This window comes from Lontra canadensis, unplaced genomic scaffold, assembly GCF_010015895.1.
Source record: "Lontra canadensis isolate GAN:19392208 unplaced genomic scaffold, GSC_riverotter_1.0 scaffold9, whole genome shotgun sequence".
Classification (NCBI taxonomy): domain Eukaryota; kingdom Metazoa; phylum Chordata; class Mammalia; order Carnivora; family Mustelidae; genus Lontra; species Lontra canadensis.
The window spans coordinates 12,430,417-12,449,905 of record NW_022631003.1 but is presented as its reverse complement, the minus strand read 5'-3'; the positions used below and the strand labels follow the sequence as shown (position 1 = coordinate 12,449,905).

The window sequence follows — 19,489 nt, the reverse complement described above, 5'->3', positions numbered from 1 at the left end:
TGGGGAACCCCCTGACCACCTCCCTCTCCCCAAGTTTAGATCTGATTGTGTTATACCTTCACAGGACCATATTTTATTACTTCAAAATATTCATTGTCATAGGGGTGCCTGGGTGGCTCAGTGGGTTGAAGCCTCTGCCTTTGGCTCAGGTCATGATCTCACGGTCCTGGGATCGAGCCCCGCATCGGACTCTCTGCTCAGTGGGGAGCCTGCTTCTCTTCCTCTCTCTCTGCCTGCCTCTCTGCCTACCTGTGATCTCTATCAAATAAATAAATAAAATCTTTAAAAAAATATATTCATTATCATAGTTGATCATTGTTTACTACCAGTCTTCTCTCACTAAGTTCTAAGGGAGAGGGTCTGGTTTGGCTTTACTCCCCACTAACTTCCAGGTGCCAAATTTAGTGCCTGACACAAAACAGGGGCTCAATATTTGAATAATTCTTACATCAAAAAGGAAATTAAAATTGTCAATCAGACTACTTAGGAATTAAGGACTGGGGCACCTGGGTAGCTCAGTCGCTACGCATCTGATCCCAGGAGGATCGACCCCCACATAGGGCTCCCTGCTCAGTGGGAAGCCTGCTTCTCCCTCTCCCACTCCCTCTGCTTGTATTCCCCCTCACTGTGTCTTTTTGTCGAATAAAAAATAAAATCTTAAAAAAATAAAAAAAGGAATTAAGGACTGAGAATATTACACTGTCTTGAGGACTGTGAGTAGAGGTATTCTCAGGAGGGAAACTCATAGCCCAAGTCCTTTTTTAAATTATTATTATTTTTCAAGTATTTTATTCATTTGAGGGAGAGAAAGAGCATGCATGCCCATCCCCAGATGAGCATAGGGAAGAGCAGAGAGGATGGAAAGGGGAAGGAAGGCAACTCCAGCAGACTCTGGGCATCTGAGTGCAGCACCCCAGATTAAGGGCTCCATCTCTTCACCCTGAGGTCATGACCTGAGCGAAACCAAGAGTTATGCTCAACCCACTGAGCCACCCAGGTGCCCCTAAGTCCTTTTATTTTTAAATAAATTAACTGAACATTCTATTGAAGAAATTAGGGAGAAAAAGAAGAAAAAAGGTAGTAACCTGAATCAAAATCACTAGAAGTAATCTTTGAAAAGGCCAATAAAATAGTCAAACTATGGGACGCCTGGGTGGTTCAGTCAGGCAAGCGTCTGCCTTCAGCTCAGACTCAGGTCATGATCCCAGAGCTCTGGGATCCCATAGCCCATCCGGCTCTCTGCTCCGCAGAAGCCTGCTTCTCCTGCTGCCTGTTCCCTCTGCTTATGTGCTTGCATGCTCGCTCTCTCTCCAAATAAAATAAAAATTTTTAAAAAGCTTAAAATAGTAAAATTACTGGCAAGACTAATCAAGGGACAAAAACAAACAACAAAAACAAAACAAACTCCAAATGCGTAGTTTTTACAGTAAGTGGTAGAACAATAGATAAAAATAAATTTTAAATATGGTAGATGACTATATACAACACTAACCAAGTATATCAGGACATTTAGGTTAACCGGCCATTTTTCGAGAACAATTAAAAGCCCCAACATTGATTCAAAAAGAAGAAAATTGAAATGGTGTACTAACGATGATAAGTATGAGTTCATCATGCTATTTTGTATATTTTGATTGTTAAGATAAAATGTTTAAAAATAAGCTTCCAAGAAGTAATGCTGTCCCTTCTTTGGCTATGACTATATTTGCTCAGCACCTGTCTCGTACATAAAACTGGTCCATAGCGTCCGCACTCCACCAGCTTGAAAGCAGCTGTCTAGCGAGTGAGTCAACTGACACACAGGAGAAGACCAACATCAACAGAGGAGTCCCAGACGGGCCCAACCAGAGCTGGCGTTAGGCCACCAAGGAGGTAGGGGACTGAGGACGCGCTTTTAATCTCACACCGAGCCCAACGCGCCTGCGCAAGGTAGAGACCGCCCCATCCATAGCTCCGGGGCGGAAGCTCGGGCGCCCCGAACCACGTGGTCGCGGGCGGAGCCGGGCCGGGCGCGCGGGACGTGCTGCCGCGTCGTCACCAGCTGAATGGGCGGCGGCGGAGCTTGTGTGTGCCGCTGAGGCTGCTGCCCGCCCGGGACGCGGAGAGTGCATGCCTCTCCCGGGCCAGACCGTGAAGCCGGAGAGGACGTGGCGGCGGCGGAGGAGGGGAAGAGCAACGGGAGGCAGGCTGGGCATCCCTCTCGGGGGCTGGAGGGCCCCGGCTTGGCCGGGGTTATGGCATCGCTTGCGGACCGAATGCGAGGCAACGGGCGCATCGCCGCTGGGCTCCTGCTCAACCTCCTGGTGTCCATCTGCATCGTGTTCCTCAACAAATGGATCTATGTGCACCACGGCTTCCCTAACATGAGCCTGACCCTGGTGCACTTCGTGGTCACCTGGCTGGGCTTGTACATCTGCCAGAAGCTGGACATCTTTGCCCCCAAAAGTCTACCGCCTTCCAAACTCCTCCTCCTGGCCCTCAGCTTCTGTGGCTTCGTGGTCTTCACCAATCTCTCTCTGCAGAATAACACCATAGGCACCTATCAGCTGGCCAAGGCCATGACCACGCCGGTCATCATAGTCATCCAGACCCTCTGCTACAAGAAAACCTTCTCTACCAAAATACAGCTCACGCTGGTGAGTAGCTTCAGCTTGGCAAGGCGCACCTTTACCAGTCCATCTCCTGGACCGTCTTTCTTCCCGGGAAATTCGAATGTTTAACCTTGCACCACACTCTTTCCCCATCGTCTTGAAATCCACCAATGAGTCATCTCTGGCCATGTGAACTTCAGGTTTATTTGGGAGAGGTGAATAAAGTCATCTTGGCACTCTGTTGGGCTTTTAGCCCAGAAGAGTGTGCTTGTGTAAGTTTTAGTAACTACTGTTTGATGGAAATCCGTAAATGCTGTGATTGGTAAGAAAAGAAAGCTGTATTGCGTTACGCAATTCAGCGATTCAGAATATCTGCAAAATCTCAAACTGAAAAATGGCCCTCCTTTGACCCAGGAGAATCAGATCTTGTATGGTAAACGTTTAAGGTTCAACATACAATATGTCTCCGAGTATGTCTGCAGCGACATACTGCAGAGGTTTTTTTGTGTCTTTAAATAAAAGGAGATGATAATTTTAGTACTTAATGATTTACAGTATTTAAATTCTTAATGCTTTTGTTATACCTTCATGCTTATGCGTTGTTTAGACACTAGTTTGGGGGGGGTGTCCTCTGAACTTGCAGGTTTAATGTGTTTGTTGCAAATTGCAATGCATTGACTCATTAATTTTACCCAGAATTTGAAGTAGAATTAAATATGAACATAAATATAGAATTAACTTATTTCATTTTGAAGAAATCAGTTTGTTTTTTCAAATGGAAAAAAAATCCAATTATAGAGGTTCATTGTTTCCCAGTGATGTTTTTATGAATAACCTTGTAAGACAACATGAAAGAAATACTACATTTATGTCTCATGAATTTAATCTGAACGACATTTGCTTCTTTCTCTTTACAGATTCCTATAACCTTAGGTGTAATCCTAAATTCTTATTACGATGTGAAGTTTAATTTCCTTGGAATGGTGTTTGCTGCACTTGGTGTTTTAGTTACATCCCTTTATCAAGTGGTTGGTAATTTTTTTTTCTTTATGTGCCTTTTTAGCAGATTTCATAAATTTTGAAGCTGTACCCCAAGGTTTAGAAAATACAGTATAGAGACAATAGACTGTTGGGAAGAAAGCATAATTGCATAAATTGTCTGACTCAAGGTGAAGAGAAGAAAGGAGTCAGAGAAACTTGGGTGTTTGATGCTCACCAACTACCTCCCTACCTGTTGTAAGTGTATAATATCCGTGCTTCACAGTCTGAATTTGCGGGGATGCTGTAGCATTATCTGGGAAATCTTTACAAAATAAGTAGTAAGACTTCATTCTTGAAACCGAGACTACCGGTGAAATTTGTGATTTACTCTTGAATTATAAGATTACTGTGAAGGAGCAAGTCCCTTTCCAAAATTTGGACAGGAAAGGAAAATTGAAGATTTATAAATCTTTTCCTCAAAAAATATGCTGCTGATACTACTTGTATATCAGCTTCCAATGATTTGTCTATATCCATATTTCCTAGCAATGGGTATTTCACTTCTGGTACTATTGTATCCCAGTGCCTTGCCTGTAGGAGGCTCTCATTAAAAATTTATGCATGGATCCACTCACTTCATTACCGTAAAATCTCAGCAAGTATTTTTTGTTGTTGTTTCTTAGGTAGTGGGGAAAAATAACTTGGTGTAGGGTGCTGTGAAACAGTATTTTCTCTATACTGAAAACCTTGGACTGGAAATTCTGTGTGTGCCTGCATGGGGAGTCAGAACCAAATTGTGTAACTGATTTTTTTTTTTTCCACAAATATCTGCTGGTTATAAACTAAGGCGTACTTGTTATGAATGTTACAGGTTTAAGAATATAGCCTTAGCATCTGAAACATTATAGTACTGATCATTTCAGAAACATTGTTATATAGACATTGTGGGGTTGAGTACATTTTTAAGTGGGAAGGAGCTGTGTAAATAAGAGACCAGTGTCAGGAAGAGAAGGAGGGCCCACTCTGTGCTGTCATTTGGCTCCAAGATACTCTCAGTACAGAGAGGAATTAGAGCAAGCTAACCCTTGTGCTTTAAGAAGGTTTGCTTAGATATACTTCAGTGAGTTTAAATTTTGTTATTACAGGGGCACCTGGGTGGCTCAGTGGGTTAAAGCCTCTGCCTTCGGCTCAGGTCATGATCCCAGTGTCCTGGGATCGAGCCCCGCATCGGGCTCTCTGCTCAGCAGGGAGCCTGCTTTGCTTCCTCCTCTCTCTCTCTGCCTACTTGTGATCTCTGTCTGTCAAATGAATAAATAAAAAAAAAATTTTATTATTACATACAGTAAGTGAACATTCCTGTTCCTCTTTTTTGTTAAGCAGATTTTTTTTTTTGCCCAAGAGGGATTACTTATTTATTAAGTACAACAAGAAATTTTATTTATTGAACATCAGAATTTCTTGTATCCCTGACACATAAATTCAACTCAGAGTATTCACTGTCCTTGCCAATATGAACATTTTCCCCACAAGCCTCAAAATTGCTGTAGATTAGAATCAAATGATTCTGTATCCCTCAGCTACATATTTGAAATGGGATTGACTAAGGAATGATTGTGGACAAACTAATAGGCAGAGTTTTCTATTATTAGTAAACAGTAAAAGTACTGTTAAGGACTCCCCAAAAGTTCATTTTTAAAAAGCTGTATTTTCGGGGTGCCTGGGTGGCTCAGTGGGTTAAGCCTCTGCCTTCGGCTCATGTCATGATCTCAGGGTCCTGGGATCGAGCCCCACATCGGGCTCTCTGCTCAGCGGGGAGCCTGCTACTCCCTCTCTCTGCCTGCCTCTCTGTCTGCTTGTGATCTCTCTGTCAAATAAATAAATAAAATCTTTAAAAAAAAAAAAAAGGCTGTAGTTTCCCATTGTATCCAGGTGTAATTTCTAAGTTATTTCTTCTTATACTGCTAGGGCAATCAAAGGAGTTAAAAGATGAATCATCAGGTAATAGCTTTAGTTGTGGAAAGATGGCGGATTCCCTTAGGCATTCGTTCAGCAGACATTGCTTTTGCTTGATGCTCAGCCTTGAAGATACTAAGATGAAAAGCAACTAAAATCCAGCATGGTAGAAACACATGTAGACCGCTAATCACAGTGTAGCTCAGGGTCTGAGGAAAGTTCCGCGAAACACCCAGGAGGGAGTGGCAGTTCTACAAGGGAGTGGTGAGGTTAAGACTTCATGGAAAAGTTAGCGATTTAAATGGAAGGGCCCACAGGAATTTGCTTAGCGGAGAAGTACAGCAGAGGTCTTTCTTTGCAACGATGTGTGGACATACGGAGCATTTCTGGAGAACTTGATGGATTTGGTGAGATTCTAGTTGCCTTGTGGAAGCCTGAGGCTTAAGGGTGGGCAAGACCAGATGGCACAGTCTTGAATGTCATGCTGAGGAAGTGTGCTCCTTATCCTGCAGGCGCCAGGAAGGGGTTTAGATTGGGGGGTAGGGGGAGTGACTTGATCATTACCTGTGTTTCAGCGACGCAACTGGTGACAGTGACAGATGAGCAGCTAGGAGGCTGTCTGTGTTTCAAGGGGGAGACAGGAAGGCACCGGACAGAGAGTGGGAGAGGAAAACACATGCGGAGGAAAACACAGAGCCCAGGAACCTTTTGGAAAAGGAATGAGCAGTACCGGACAGAATGTAGAATGAGAAAAGGAAGGCATCTCATCCTTGCGGGAGATGAGGTCTTTAATAATGGGAGCAACACAGGAGGAGCTAATTTGGGGAGGTAAGTACTGAGTTGGCTTTAGAACAGTCCCTGCAGATCGTCTAAGTGAAGGCAGCCGGTGAGCTGTTCGAGTTTGGGGACTAGCGGTGCCCTGAGGAAGGAGGTCAGAGCTGGAGATATTTTCAGGTGTAAGTGAGATCAGTCAGGGAGATAAAAGAAAAAGATGGGACATCTACCTTACATATAGTCAATGAAGGAAGACGTGAGTGAGGAAAACAGCGGAGACCAGAAGTCAAGGTCTTCCAGGAGACGTTTGCCCGTTCCGCAGACAGCCCCCTCAGGAAGAGGGCAGAGGGATGTCACCTCTGGAGGTGACAGTGCCCTTTGTGGGAGCAGTTGCATTAGAGCAATGGTGGGCAGAAGCCAGGGAGCAGTGCAGTGAGAAGTGGAGGCCCTGAGAAGAGCCACCATTCCAGGCTGTTCTCTGTCACACACGCAGCTGTCCAGTGAGGCTGCTAAAGAAACCAAGGGGTGGGCATCCACACTCTGCCTCCGTTTTTGCTCCCTGTACCCTCCCCAGGAGCAGGCCGCAGAAGAATTGGTTCTTTGTCCTTCATAGTCACAGAAGACTCTCAGTGAAGGCGGGCAGAGTATGTTTCAAATTTCCTGCTCTTCTATTTTTGTCTTGGTGTATTTCTATAGCCTTCGAGTTTATAGAAACAGGATACCCAGATCTACAGGAAAAAGAATTATATAGGAGCAGTTATTCAAAAGCGGGCTGTTCCTGCCAGATCGTATTCAAACAGTCCTGTCAGGCTTTCTTTAAAGCCTCCTTTTAGTCATATTTGTGGAACATTTTGAGGATGGATGGGATTTGAGGTTTTGAGGTGTTGGTTCTCCTGAATAATATAGGCTTTTATTTTTTAAATCTTTTTAAAAGATTTTGTTTATTTTAGAAAAAGAGAGAGAATGAACAGGGGGAGGAGCAGAGGGAGAGTGACCAGCCAGCTCTGCACTCCGTGTGGAACCCAACTTAGGCTTGATCCCACAACCCTGAGAGCATGAGCTGAGCCAAAATCAAGGGTTAGATGCTTAACTGGCTGAGCCACACGGGCACCCCTTGAATGATACAATCTTTATTTGTTTATTTTTTTCAGATTTTATTTATTTGACAGAGAGAGTGAGCACACGCACAAGCAGGGTGAGTGTCAGGGAGAGGGAGAAGGAGAAGCAGGCTCCCCAAAGAGCAGAGAGCCCGCCGATGTGGGCTGATTCCAGGACCCTGAGATCATGACCTGAGCCCAAGGCAGACACTTAACCAACTGAGCCACCCAGGTGCCCCTGATACAGTCTTTTAAAATGCTTTGCAATTACCTAATTTCTTCTAGTGTACTCATGGGGGATTACCCACAGTAAAATCATCCAGAAAGAAGAAAATTCTTTCTGCCATCAACTGGGTTTTCTAACATTAATGAAAAGGCCTCACATACTACTCTAGCCACCCACACTAGCAGCCAGGATCGCTGAGGTTCCTGTCAATCCCTAATTAGTCTGCCCTGCTCACCCCCTACTTCTTTTGAGGGGTGGGGGAGCAGTTTTAGGAAGAAGTGAAGTCTAACACTGCATCTCTGTTCCTGCTGGTCACCTAAATGTCCATTCCTGTCTCCTTTTCCCAAGATCTGAAATTCGTGGGCCCCCCGTATGAATTCATTGATTTGCCCCATTTACTAGGGTCGGCAGAGAAGAGAGGATATTTTTTCTCCTTCTTTATAACTGAAAAGAAAATAGATTGTCATACATTGAATTTGTAAAGCTCCTTTCATCCAGGGTGCTTCAAGGACATTTGTATATATTATTGATCTTTTTTAAAAAATTGATCTTTGGAGTCTTGTAGACGAATTAGGCATTTCTGCTTCCTTCAGCCCTGCCCCATGTGCCCATCCTGGAAACTGGAGTCACATCTTTTGTTTACTAAGTAGTGATGGTTTTTTTCCTAACCTCATGCCTTTTGTCTCCTGATTTTCAGTGGGTAGGAGCCAAGCAGCATGAATTGCAAGTGAACTCCATGCAGCTCTTGTATTACCAGGCCCCCATGTCCTCTGCCATGTTGCTGGTCACTGTGCCCTTCTTCGAGCCAGTGTTCGGAGAAGGAGGAATATTTGGCCCCTGGTCACTGTCTGCATTGGTAAGTTCTAATTGTTTCGCTAAGAAACAAGAGAATCATCCCTCTGCTATTAGTGCGATTTTTAGTTTTCAGAGCACAATCTCAGATCCATTCTCACATTTAATCTTCATAATTACCCTTGAAGGGAGGCAAGCGAAGGATTCTCTTTTAGATGAAGACACTGAGGCACAGCGTGTGTGTGTGTGTGTGTGTGTGTGTGTGTGTGTGTGTAATTTTATAGACACGGACTCGTCATAAATGCTGTTCTGATCATGGATTCCTTTTCCCCAGCCCTCCCCACCCCGCACACATTCAGCATTTCATTTCCCTGTCTCTGCCCCTGGAGGTAAATCTTGTTAACATTCTAGTGTGTGTTCTTCCATAGTTTACTCTGTGCTATCCATACACATGTAAACAGTACACATACACATACACATACACACATGTATATACATAAATTAAATGTTTATTTCTTTGACAAAAGTGGGGTCATAACGAAAATAATTTTCTGCATCTTGCTTTTCTCGCTTCGTACCTCGTGAACATCTCTTCAGATGTTCTGTTCAGTATCTGTATAATAGATCCGGTGTTGCAGTAGATAGCCTTATTATATATATCTTTGGGAACTGGCGCTTTTTTTTCCTTTGGAATAGAGTTCTAAGAGCAGAATGGCCAGATCAAAGGGAAGTGTACTTTGGGGACATTTTAAGTTAGAAAGTGTAATCCCCCTCCTTAGGGAAGGAATTTCTGCTTCCCACAACCTTAACCTTTGGAACACAGTACGCAGAAAAGGCTTGTTTGTTGGTAGTGATCATTTCTCAAACTTGCACAGCCCTTACTCTATCCTGAGAATGACTCCAACACTTGGCAAATGTTAACTTATTTAATCCTCATAACAACTTTATTAGGTGACTGCTATTATTATCCTCATATTTAGGATAGAGGATGAGGAAACTGAGGGGCAGATTTAAGGAGCTGACTTAAGATCCCACAACCAGTAAGCAGACCAAGCATGCTGACTCCCAAAACCCACGTTCTCAGGTGCTCTGCTCCGCTGCCTGTGAGCAGAATGCTGGTGGTTTCCAGTTCACATACTTTGCATATAACCTTTTTTCCACAGTAGAAATCACTTGTCCGTCTCTCAGATAGTATTTCCTCTTAATTTTACCAAAGTTCTAGCCATCTTGGTTACCTGGTCTTCACACTCTTGCAGCATAGATAGCTTAAACCGGAAGGAGGGGCTTTCTGCGAAAGGCCCCCTGACAGAGTCGAAGAAGAAAAGTGGCCCCCCAAAAGTCAGAGGAACTAAGAGCATAGCAGTCTTGAGTCTACTGAGTGAGAAAAAGTCACCTTCGTTCCTTAATGTCCCTAGAGGGCATCGTTGCCTCAAAGTAGAGCAGGCAATTATGTTTTCAGTGATGGTCTGAGTCATCAAAGAGTACGCGTGTAACATTCTGTCAGCTCAATAAAATTAACAGCGGTATATTTCTAGAAACAGTTTTTTAAGTCTTTAATGCTCTTAGTTGAAAATATAACGGACTCACTGTGGTAAAACAAATGAGGTGTTACTGTTGTTACCTAAATAGGACACAAATCCAGCTCCTTCAGTCCTCCTGTGACCTCCGTGATCTAAAAGCTGATAAAAGCCTCAGGGGACAGAGGACTCTTCAAATAGGACATATTTTCTTTAGAATTTATATTCCTTAATAATTCAAATCATAACTGATACTTTATCTAATTCTCTTATTTTGGAAGTAGAATATGACTTTATAATTTTTAAAATACAACAGTGGGAAAGGTCTGGATGGATGCACTAGGGGCCCACAGGGGCACAACCACTTTGTCCCCCATCCTTAGCCAAGCCGGTTTCTTCACGTCCCACGCACACGTCTTGTGCTTTCTTGCATCCGTGCTTTGGACCCTACTGTTGCGTCTGCTTGGAGTCCTACCCCTTCTTTGTCTAATCTGTACATGCATTCAAGGTCCAAACACCCACTCTCTCCCCGATCCCTAAAGAACATCTCCTGCCTAGAGATTCATAAAAAATCTGTCGTGTGTTGGTTTCTTCATGAGGCAGCACTCCAGACCCTTTTACCTATTTCCTGAGCTCACTGGCTTTCCTGTGGCTAAGAGGTAGCACAGTGGAGTGGGTTATATACTGGGCCTCCAGAATCAGTCTGCCTGGGCTTCATCTCAGCCCTACCACGTACTACTATGTGATCTAAGGTAAAGTGCTTTTCCTTCCTCTGTTCGTCTGTGAAAAGGGATAATATTTTACTACCTCATGGGCGTTTGTGAGGATTAAACTAGTTAATATATGTAAAACATTGAGGACAGGTGTTGGCACGTCATAAGTGCTGTGTAAGTGCCAGCTATGATCATCATGATTTTTAGTATGTCGTCAAGTGGTTTCCAAGCTCTTTAAGGACAAGACCCTATTCTGTTCCTCAAAAGGTATGGTTATGGATAACCACTGAACACCCACTGCTTTAATTTAAATAAGAATAAATATGAGCAATTAATAGAAAAACATCTGGAAGGATACATACAAAGGTATTAACAGTGGTGGGTGGTTAGGATTATAAAAGTCCTTACATTCTTTTTTCTTATCTTTTATTTTCTGATTTTTCTATATGGAATATGTATTACTTTTATAATTAGAAATTATTACAAAATAATTTTTCTTCAGATAGATAAGAAAAGTGAACCTGGAAATTCGCATTCAGCCAGGATGTTATTGGAGAATTTTCTATTGCACCTTGTAGACAAAATTACATTTCCAAATACTACTCATTCTGCTATTTTACCCTCAATTCTTGCTGTCTCCCAAATGGATTTTTTTAAAACTCTTGTTCTTAATGGTGGTTATTTAAGTTTTTAGAAATGCCTAATGAGATGGATTTTTACTTGATAATGATAATGATCGCAACTGCTTTACATTAATGATTCTTTGGGTTTGTTTGTAGCTTATGGTGCTGCTCTCTGGAGTAATAGCTTTCATGGTGAACTTATCGATTTATTGGATCATTGGGAACACGTCACCAGTCACGTATCCTTTTCCTAACAGCTCACAAATGCATTGTCTTTTCTATTTTCCCAACTCTCTCACATTCATTTCCTTCTGTGAGTCTTGCAGTTACTATTACGTGGTCTACATTGAGTAGCTAGGCTGATCTTCAGTCTTTTCCTGTATCTTTCCTCACTAGACTCAATGGAAATTTAAAGAAAGGTGAGCCAGGGAAATGGGTTAGTTTTCTTATGCAGTAAGTGACCTTTACCCTTATCAAAATCAGCATAGAACACCAAGCCTGGCCTATAGTGGAGTTAAATAAATACTTGTTGAGTGGATAACGGAATAGACGCTGGTTTTTGTTTTTTTTTTTTATCAATTTTCAGTCCCTGTAGTAATAAAGTACAGGTACAGCCAATCCAAAAACAAAAGGTAACTTCAGACCATTGACATCTGACTTTTGAACATGGTTTTGTCCTTATTTGGATATGGGTGTGCCTGTTTTTCTCAGTATTACTTCCAATCAAGAAATGAAATCAGGCCTCAAAGGTCTGAATCATTTGTAACATTTTTCCTGTCATTCTGTTTCTCTTCTCGTTTCACTCCTTCTCCACTCTTAAGCAAAGGCAAAGAAGGATTTCCCCAATTCGGAGAGGTAGTTTAGTAACATCATATCCAAGTGTGCTGATCTATTTAAATGAGTGAACACTGAGATGTCACCAAAGTAAAAAAGCAGCCTATTTGTCAACTATCAATAAATACAACAGTTATAATAAGAATGATTAAAAAAAAAAAAACCCTACACTTAGTAAATATTTATTTTGCACCAGGCTCTGTTGGAAAGAAACACCTCAGATGTAGTAGGCATCGGACTCTCAAAGCCGCTCTGTCGGATAAATTCTATCATTGTATTTTGCAGAGGAGGAAGCAGAGGTGCAGAGAGGTTAAGTAATATGCTTAAGGTCATATAGCTGAGAAGTGTGGTGTCCAGATTTGAACCCACGCAGTCTAGTCCCCGACCTTGTGCCCCCTGTTGCCGAATCAAGGCATCCATTAAGAACATTCATTCATTCAACCAATATTTTTAAAAATTTTATTATTATTAATATTTTTTTAAGATTATATTTATTTGACAGAGAGAGAGAGACAGTGAGAGAGGGAACACAAGCAGGGGGAGTGGGAGAGGGAGAGCAGGGAGCCCGATACAGGGCTCGATCTCAGGACCCTGGGATCATGACCTGAGCCAAAGGTCAACAACCTTAACAACTGAGCCACCCAGGTGTCCCTCAACCAATGTTTAGAAACCATGAACTGACTTAATAAGTCCTTCCATGATGAATATCTACCATATGTTGGGCATGGAGATACAGGGGTGAGCAAAAATCCCTGCTCTCCCAGGTTTCCTTTCTGGTGAGGGAGACTAAACAAGAAAAAAATTCACGTATACATGTACAGTGTCAGATACTGTGAGGTGCCAAGGAGAAAAAGTAAAGCAGGGAAGAGGATCTGAAATGTTGGGGACCGGGTTGAAACTTCGGTGGGGGGAGTCAGGAAGGTATCTACAGGGAGGGGATTTTTGAGTGAAGACCTGGAGGAAATGAAGCCGCCCCATGCAGACCAGGATGAAGAGTGTTCCTGGCAGAGGGAGCCGCGGGGAGGCCCTGACGAGCAACCAGGAGGCCTCGCGGTTGCAGCAGGGAGAGCGCAGCGTGGAGAATAGTAAGGCTCTGAGTGGAACAGGGCGCTGGGCTGAGCAGAGCTTGCACCTGAGACGGGAAGCGGTTGGCGCTCGGAGCAAAGAAGGGACGAGCTTTTATCTCCGTTCTAACATGATCACTCTGGGCTACGGTGTTGAGGACGGCCCGAAGCGGGTGTTTCAGGATCAGGGCAGTTGACCTTGTGGGTTGGACAGTTCTTGTTTGCAGACGCCTGTCGGGTGCGCTCCAGGATGTTCGGCAGCACCCCAGCTACTGCCTGCTGGGTGCCAGCGGCACCCCCTTTTTCCCAATTATGACGGCCGGAAAGATGCCTAGTCCTCTTTGGTGGCAACGTCACCCCAGCTGAGGAGCACCGCACTGAAAGAATGGCACCGCCGCAGCTGAAGTAGGACAGCCCGAAGGAGGTTTGGGGGTGGGGAGCTGGGGGGAGAGCACGTCTGAGAGTTCAAGGTCGGGATCTCAGCTGCAGCTGTTCCAGGGACAGTCAAGTGTCCTGTGTAGAGGCTGTTTGAAGCAGGGAGGCTGATTACTAAGCAAACAAGTAGAAGAAGAGCCGCCCAGAAATTGGGTCCTGGGTCCCATCTGTGTTGACTGTTCCAGAGCTGAGAGGAACGGGCAGTGGAGGAGAGACCAAGGTAGGGGAGGGAAGCCCTATAAACCCTCTGGGTGAGGAGGGGGGGGGGTCAGCCATGTTGAATGGCACTGACAGGTCAAGCCGAGGAAGGCCAGGAATTGAGGAGGGGCCTTGGGAAGGTGGAGGGTGCTGCTGTTCTGACAAGAGCTTTCTGGAGCATCGGGGGAAAGCCTGACTGGGGCAGTGAGGGGAACTAGAGAGGGGAATTGGAAATACCAGGTGTAGAGTGTTCCTTTTTTATTTAATTGAAAATGTGTATATATATACGTATATATATATTTTTTTTTAAATTTATTATTATTTTTTTTTACCTCACTGAAGAATTTTCTTTACATATGCCTTCCCTCTCACATAACTGTCTTCCACAGATCATGAGCTACTTAAAAAGAGGGGCTGAGGAGTAAAGAAACATTGAAGTGTTAGAACCAGTGGCTTTCAGATAGTTCACTGTGGAAAATGAAGTCTTTCCCCTAACGGTTAGAATTAGCTCCTGGGGAAGAGCCTCTGTCCCTCAGGAAATGCCATCTCGTTGGTCAGGCGAGCACAGATCCCCTGGTGACACAGCCGGTGCTCTCCTGCCCAGAAGGAACCGGCAGAAAACAGAGCGGGAGCAGAGAGGTCAGAAGGCCCAGGTGTGCACACCCGGCCCAGCCCTGCAGCTGTCGCTCTCCTCTGCCATCAGTCAGCGCTGGTCACATCTGCAGGGTCGGGGTGCGGGGAGTGTTGCCCCAAGAAGATGCCCCAAGCCGCTGGCAGGTGTGTATCATGCATAAATGCTGCTGTTGACAGCTGCTGACACGTGCGGTGCATATATTAGCTTAGTTAATCCGTGAGGTCGCTTTTATCAATTTCCATTGTACGGGCAGGGAAGCTGAGGGACAGAGTGACAGCTATTTCTTTTCTTTCTTTTTTTAGATTTTTAAAATTTTATTTGACAGAGAGTGAGCGCTAGAGCGCTAGAGCCAGTGGGGGAGGGGGGTGTGCAGCAAGCAGAAGGGGAGAGAGAAGCAGGCCTCCCACTGAGCAGGGAGCCTGACTCCACTTGGGGTTTGAGCCCACCACCCTGGGATCAAGACCTGAATGGAAGGCAGATGCTCAACCGACTGAGCCACCCAAGTGCCCCTGGTAGCTATTTCAAATAGCGTTACTGGAAGAATATCCAGCTACACAGTAGACCCTGAAAACATAGTGAAGTCCTGATTTATATGGAAAAACACATGTGTGATATATGGAAAGCCTGATTTTTGAAGGCATGGTATGTGTTTAGTCTCTCTTCAGCACAGTGATCTGGAAAGCCCGAATCTGGCAGCATGTTACTGCTGGCCGCACCCCAGACTGGAACGTGGAGTCGGAGTTAAATAGACCCGTCCACGTCTGGACTCCAACTCTGCCACTTCCAAATGCGGTGATCTAAGTTATTTGAAATCCCTGGGCCCTAACAGTTGTAGGTTGGGAAGAATGATGCCACAATGAAGGTAAATGTTATGCCTGATGACGTGAGGGGACACGCGCAGGTAGCATGGCACCCAGCATTTCCCTCCCAGAGTCCTGCTGGATGTGTTTACCTTGAGTCTGCCGTCTGGTGCCACGCGCATCTCCCGCATTTGCCAGGGGAAGCTTATTAGAAAGAGCACTATAAAATATAGTCATAAGTTGCTGGGCAAAATAACTTCTCTATACCTTGTTCTCAATTCCTTTCCAACCTTATAGCATAGCCCCTTTGCTCTGGAGAGAGAGAGCCGAGGTAGTTGAGGCAGTCTCCGGTCACTGTTGCTGAAGCCTGGGATTGACCCAGGCCCAAGTGCTTGTTTCCTATATGGGGGCGGGGGCGGAGAGGTGGGGGTGCGAATCAGTCTGTACTTGATTCATGCAGTTCTCCAGCCACGGGAAGGCTTTGCTTCGCATGTATGTGTGCGCGCCCGTGTGAATGTAACATCTAGCTTCTTTTCCCTTCTCAGTGTGTGTGTGAGTGTGTGGTTGTCACAATCTACCTTGTTGGTTTTGTTGATCCTTAGCCAAAAACCTCAGCTATAACATGTTTGGACACTTCAAGTTCTGCATTACTTTATTTGGAGGCTATGTTTTATTTAAGGATCCATTGTCAATTAATCAGGGTCTTGGCATGTTATGCACATTATTTGGCATTCTCACCTATACCCATTTTAAACTCAGTGAACAGGAAGGAAGTAAGAGTAAACTGGTACAGCGTCCGTAATTAGGTTTTGGTGGAGAAGAGAAAGTCACCCCAGGAAGATTAAAAAAAAAATGTAAATTAAGTGTGCAAGTTACTTTCATAGAAGAGGAAAAGTTTGTATCGCAAAATTCACTGAATGATGGTTTGCAAGAAGTAACACAAAGGAAATTTTATTCATAAATAGGACTTTCTCTTTTAGAATACCTCTAAGACCATGGCTCATGCTTCTTTTCCAGGACTGATTATATGAAGTCTGTTGGATGATTTGATTATACCAAATGAAATACATGAAATTAAAGTTCTATAATAGGGACAGAGGGGTCCAGATCACCGCATACACATGTGTCGTGGTTTGTAAGTGTTCAGACCCTTCTAAGGAAGGACAGCGAGGACTCTTCTGCTTACTCATAGGTGGCCCCCAGTGTGAGCTCTTTTATAATTTCAGCCAAAGTGTTCAAGTCAGAATTTAAATCTAGCATTTCTATTTTAGTTCTCTAGTGTAACTTCCTGCTTATTTCACTAACAGGAATGAAATAGCATTTATAGAAAGCAAAGTGTAGGAAAGAAGCCCATTAAGACAAAATCCAAATCTAAAAGTATCATTTTTTTCAGAGAAAATGGATAGGAGAAGTTACACGTTATCCAGAAAACTGCAGTTGCTATAGCTATTCTCTTGTTTCTGAGCTCTCAGTGAACTCTAGAAACTGTATAGGATGTTAAAAAACAGAACAGCTCCATGTTTAAATGGCCCAAAGAGGAGACGGTGGATGGAACTGAGCAAGTGTCTTATCCTGTTTGTTCTCTTGGCCTCTTTGAGCATTTCCTTTTGGTAACTTTTTGCTATCACCTCCCTGCTGTCACCCTGCCTTCCACGTTGGAGGCCGGCATGGAGCTTTCTCTGACACTGAAAGCTTTGTAGTGAATTCTCTAAGGTGGCTGAGGAAAATTGTCGTGCCACACGTCAGGGCAAATACTATTCAAACATTAAGCAGAAACGTGGTGAAAATATGTGGAAAGCTTTTAAAGAGCAGTAGAAAAATAGTCAATATTTAACCAGTTCCATTAGTTATTAAGGGGATAATTTTTTAAAATTAGCTTACAAGGGAAATACAGGGTTTTGACCGAAGGCAATGTAGTGCCACACATTTCCTTGCAAAATGTGTTTCTGCCTTCCAGCTTCTTCACAGTTGAGCATTAAAAGCTGTTGTTGGTAACTTCTCACAATAAATTGACTGCAACAGTCCCTCTTGTAATAAATAACTCTTTTAAAAATGTGACATATACCTTTTAGGATTTTTTTTCCCCCTGGCCTGTTTGAAATGAAAAACCTCACTGAAAATCTGTTTTGGCAGAATTTCAATGTATCGGTCAATTGTCAAGTAACTAGTGTGTGTGATTTTCTGTTTTTGTTTTAAATATTCTTTGATTCTTCTCAGTTTCTAAAGATATACTTTATTGTGCTAAGAACTATGAAGCTATCTTTCTTACCAGATGAGCCTCAGGCATTATGTTTGTCTAAGAAATGTTCTCTGGATGTGTTTAAATTAACATATAATTATTTCCCCAAAGCTGGAGAAAAGTATTTCTGTGCAGCAAGGATTATGTGACTTCTGCGTATGAACAACTGAGTTGATTTGTGCTATGCGGAAATTCTTTTTAACTGTAAATACTTGGGGGGGGGTATAATCACATTGGGGAGGGTTATAATAAATGACTAATATCAGTAGGAAGGTAATAAAAAGGTTAGAGCAAGATCGGGTCAGGGTATGTGTATATATAAATGAATAAAATTCCTACCACTGGAACTGGAGTCTCATCAACAGTGTTTGCCCTGAAGATGATCTTCCCATTGAAAAGGAAATTCCTGGAGGAATAACTGGGCGCAGCCACGGAAACTGTGCTGTGGATGAACCCTCACTGTCCTTTTGTTACAGATGTAACTGTACTTGTTTTTAATTCTGTGTTAAATGGCCGAACTTCAGTTTTTACCTGTTACAAATAAAGAGAACCTGTTATTTTTACTTTCATATTGTGTGTCAGAACTTTATAGAACCGGTGAAAGAAGGAGAGCATCTGTGTGTGTTTGCAGTGGTAATGCTGGCCTGTCCAGCTCCCAAAAATGCAGAATCTAATATAAAATTTTCATGTTACTTTAAATTTAACACAGGGGCACCTGGCTGGCTCAGTCAGAGGAACATGTGACTCTTGATCTTGGGCTTGTGGGTTCAAGCCCGGTGTTGGGTATAGAGATTACTTTAAAAAGTGAAATCTTTTAGGGGTGCCTGGGTGGCTCAGTGGTTTAAGCCTCTGCCTTCAGCTCAGGTCATGGTCTCAGGGTCCTGGGATCGAGCCCCACATCGGGCTCTCTGCTCAGCAGGGAGCCTGCTTCCCCCCTCTCTCTCTGCCTGCCTCTCTGCCTACTTGTGATCTCTGTCAAATAAATAAATAAAATCTTTAAAAAAAAATGAAATCTTTTAAAAATAGTCATAACATCGGGTGCCTGGGTGGCTCAGTCAGTTAAGTATCTGACTCTTGATTTCTGCTCAGATCCTGATCTCGGGGTCCTGAGATGGAGCCCAATGCCGGGCTCCATGCTTAGTGGGGAATCAGTCCCAAGCTTGGGATTCCCTCCCTCTACCCCATACCCCCAATCATGCTCTCTCTCTCTAAAATAAATAAATAAAATCTTAAAAAAAAATAATAACATACCTTAAAGGAGAACTCTGTATCTGAAATGAAATAGGCTTTCTCCTGTTTCATTTTTATTTACTTTTTATTTTTTTTTTTTTTTTTAAAGATTTTATTTGAGAGAGCGAAAGCAATCACAGAGGGAGAGGAATCACAGAGTCAGAGAGAGAAGCAGACTCGCTGCTCAGCGGAGAGCCCAATGCAGGGCCTAATCCCAGGACCCCAAGATCATGACCTGAGCCAAAGGCAGCCCCTTAACCAACTGAGTCACCCAGGTGCCCCTCTCCTGTCTCATTTTTAAAAATGCTTTTTAAACCTTGTCATTTTATAAGTTACTAGTTTTTTTTTTTTAATTTATTTAAAAGAAACAGCATTGGGACACCTGGGTGGCTCAGTTGGTTAAGCCAGGGTCCTGGGATCGAGTCCCACAGTGGGCTCCTTGCTCAGCAGGGAGCTTGCTTCTCTCTCTGCCTCTGCTTGCCACTCTGCCTGCTTGTGCGCTCGCTCTCACTCTCTCTCTCTCTCTGACAAATAAATAAATAAAATCTTTTTTAAAAAATAAAAGCAATAGCATTAATCAAGAATTCCACATCGACTCCATCAGTAAGTAGTTGTTGGGTGAATGAATATACAGATGGCCAAAGGCGAATGTCTGATGGAAAGAATGGAGACCAGATTTATTAGATACATTCTGTTCTGCGTTTCTAGTTCCAAACGTGAACTGGATTTACTTGCTATACTTTCTAGCAGAGAAAATATTAATTAAATTAAAAAAGACATTAAAAATA

General features: G+C 43.4%; 1 protein-coding gene across 2 annotated transcripts; it reads left to right on the top strand.

The window, feature by feature from the left end:
- Nucleotides 1–2,018: 2,018 nt before the first annotated feature.
- SLC35E3 (solute carrier family 35 member E3) lies at nt 2,019–18,040 on the top strand. 2 transcript variants are annotated; one of them, XM_032854859.1, is made up of 5 exons: nt 2,019–2,636; nt 3,509–3,619; nt 8,320–8,478; nt 11,424–11,506; nt 15,848–18,040. In XM_032854859.1, the coding sequence occupies exons 1-5, from the start codon at nt 2,235–2,237 to the stop codon at nt 16,032–16,034; spliced, it is 942 nt and encodes a 313-aa protein (XP_032710750.1). In that variant the 5' UTR covers nt 2,019–2,234; the 3' UTR covers nt 16,035–18,040. The 2 variants fall into 2 exon arrangements, with proteins under 2 accessions (XP_032710750.1, XP_032710751.1); XM_032854860.1 differs by lacking the exon at nt 15,848–18,040 and adding an exon at nt 11,756–11,820.
- The last annotated feature ends 1,449 nt before the right edge of the window (nt 18,041–19,489 follow it).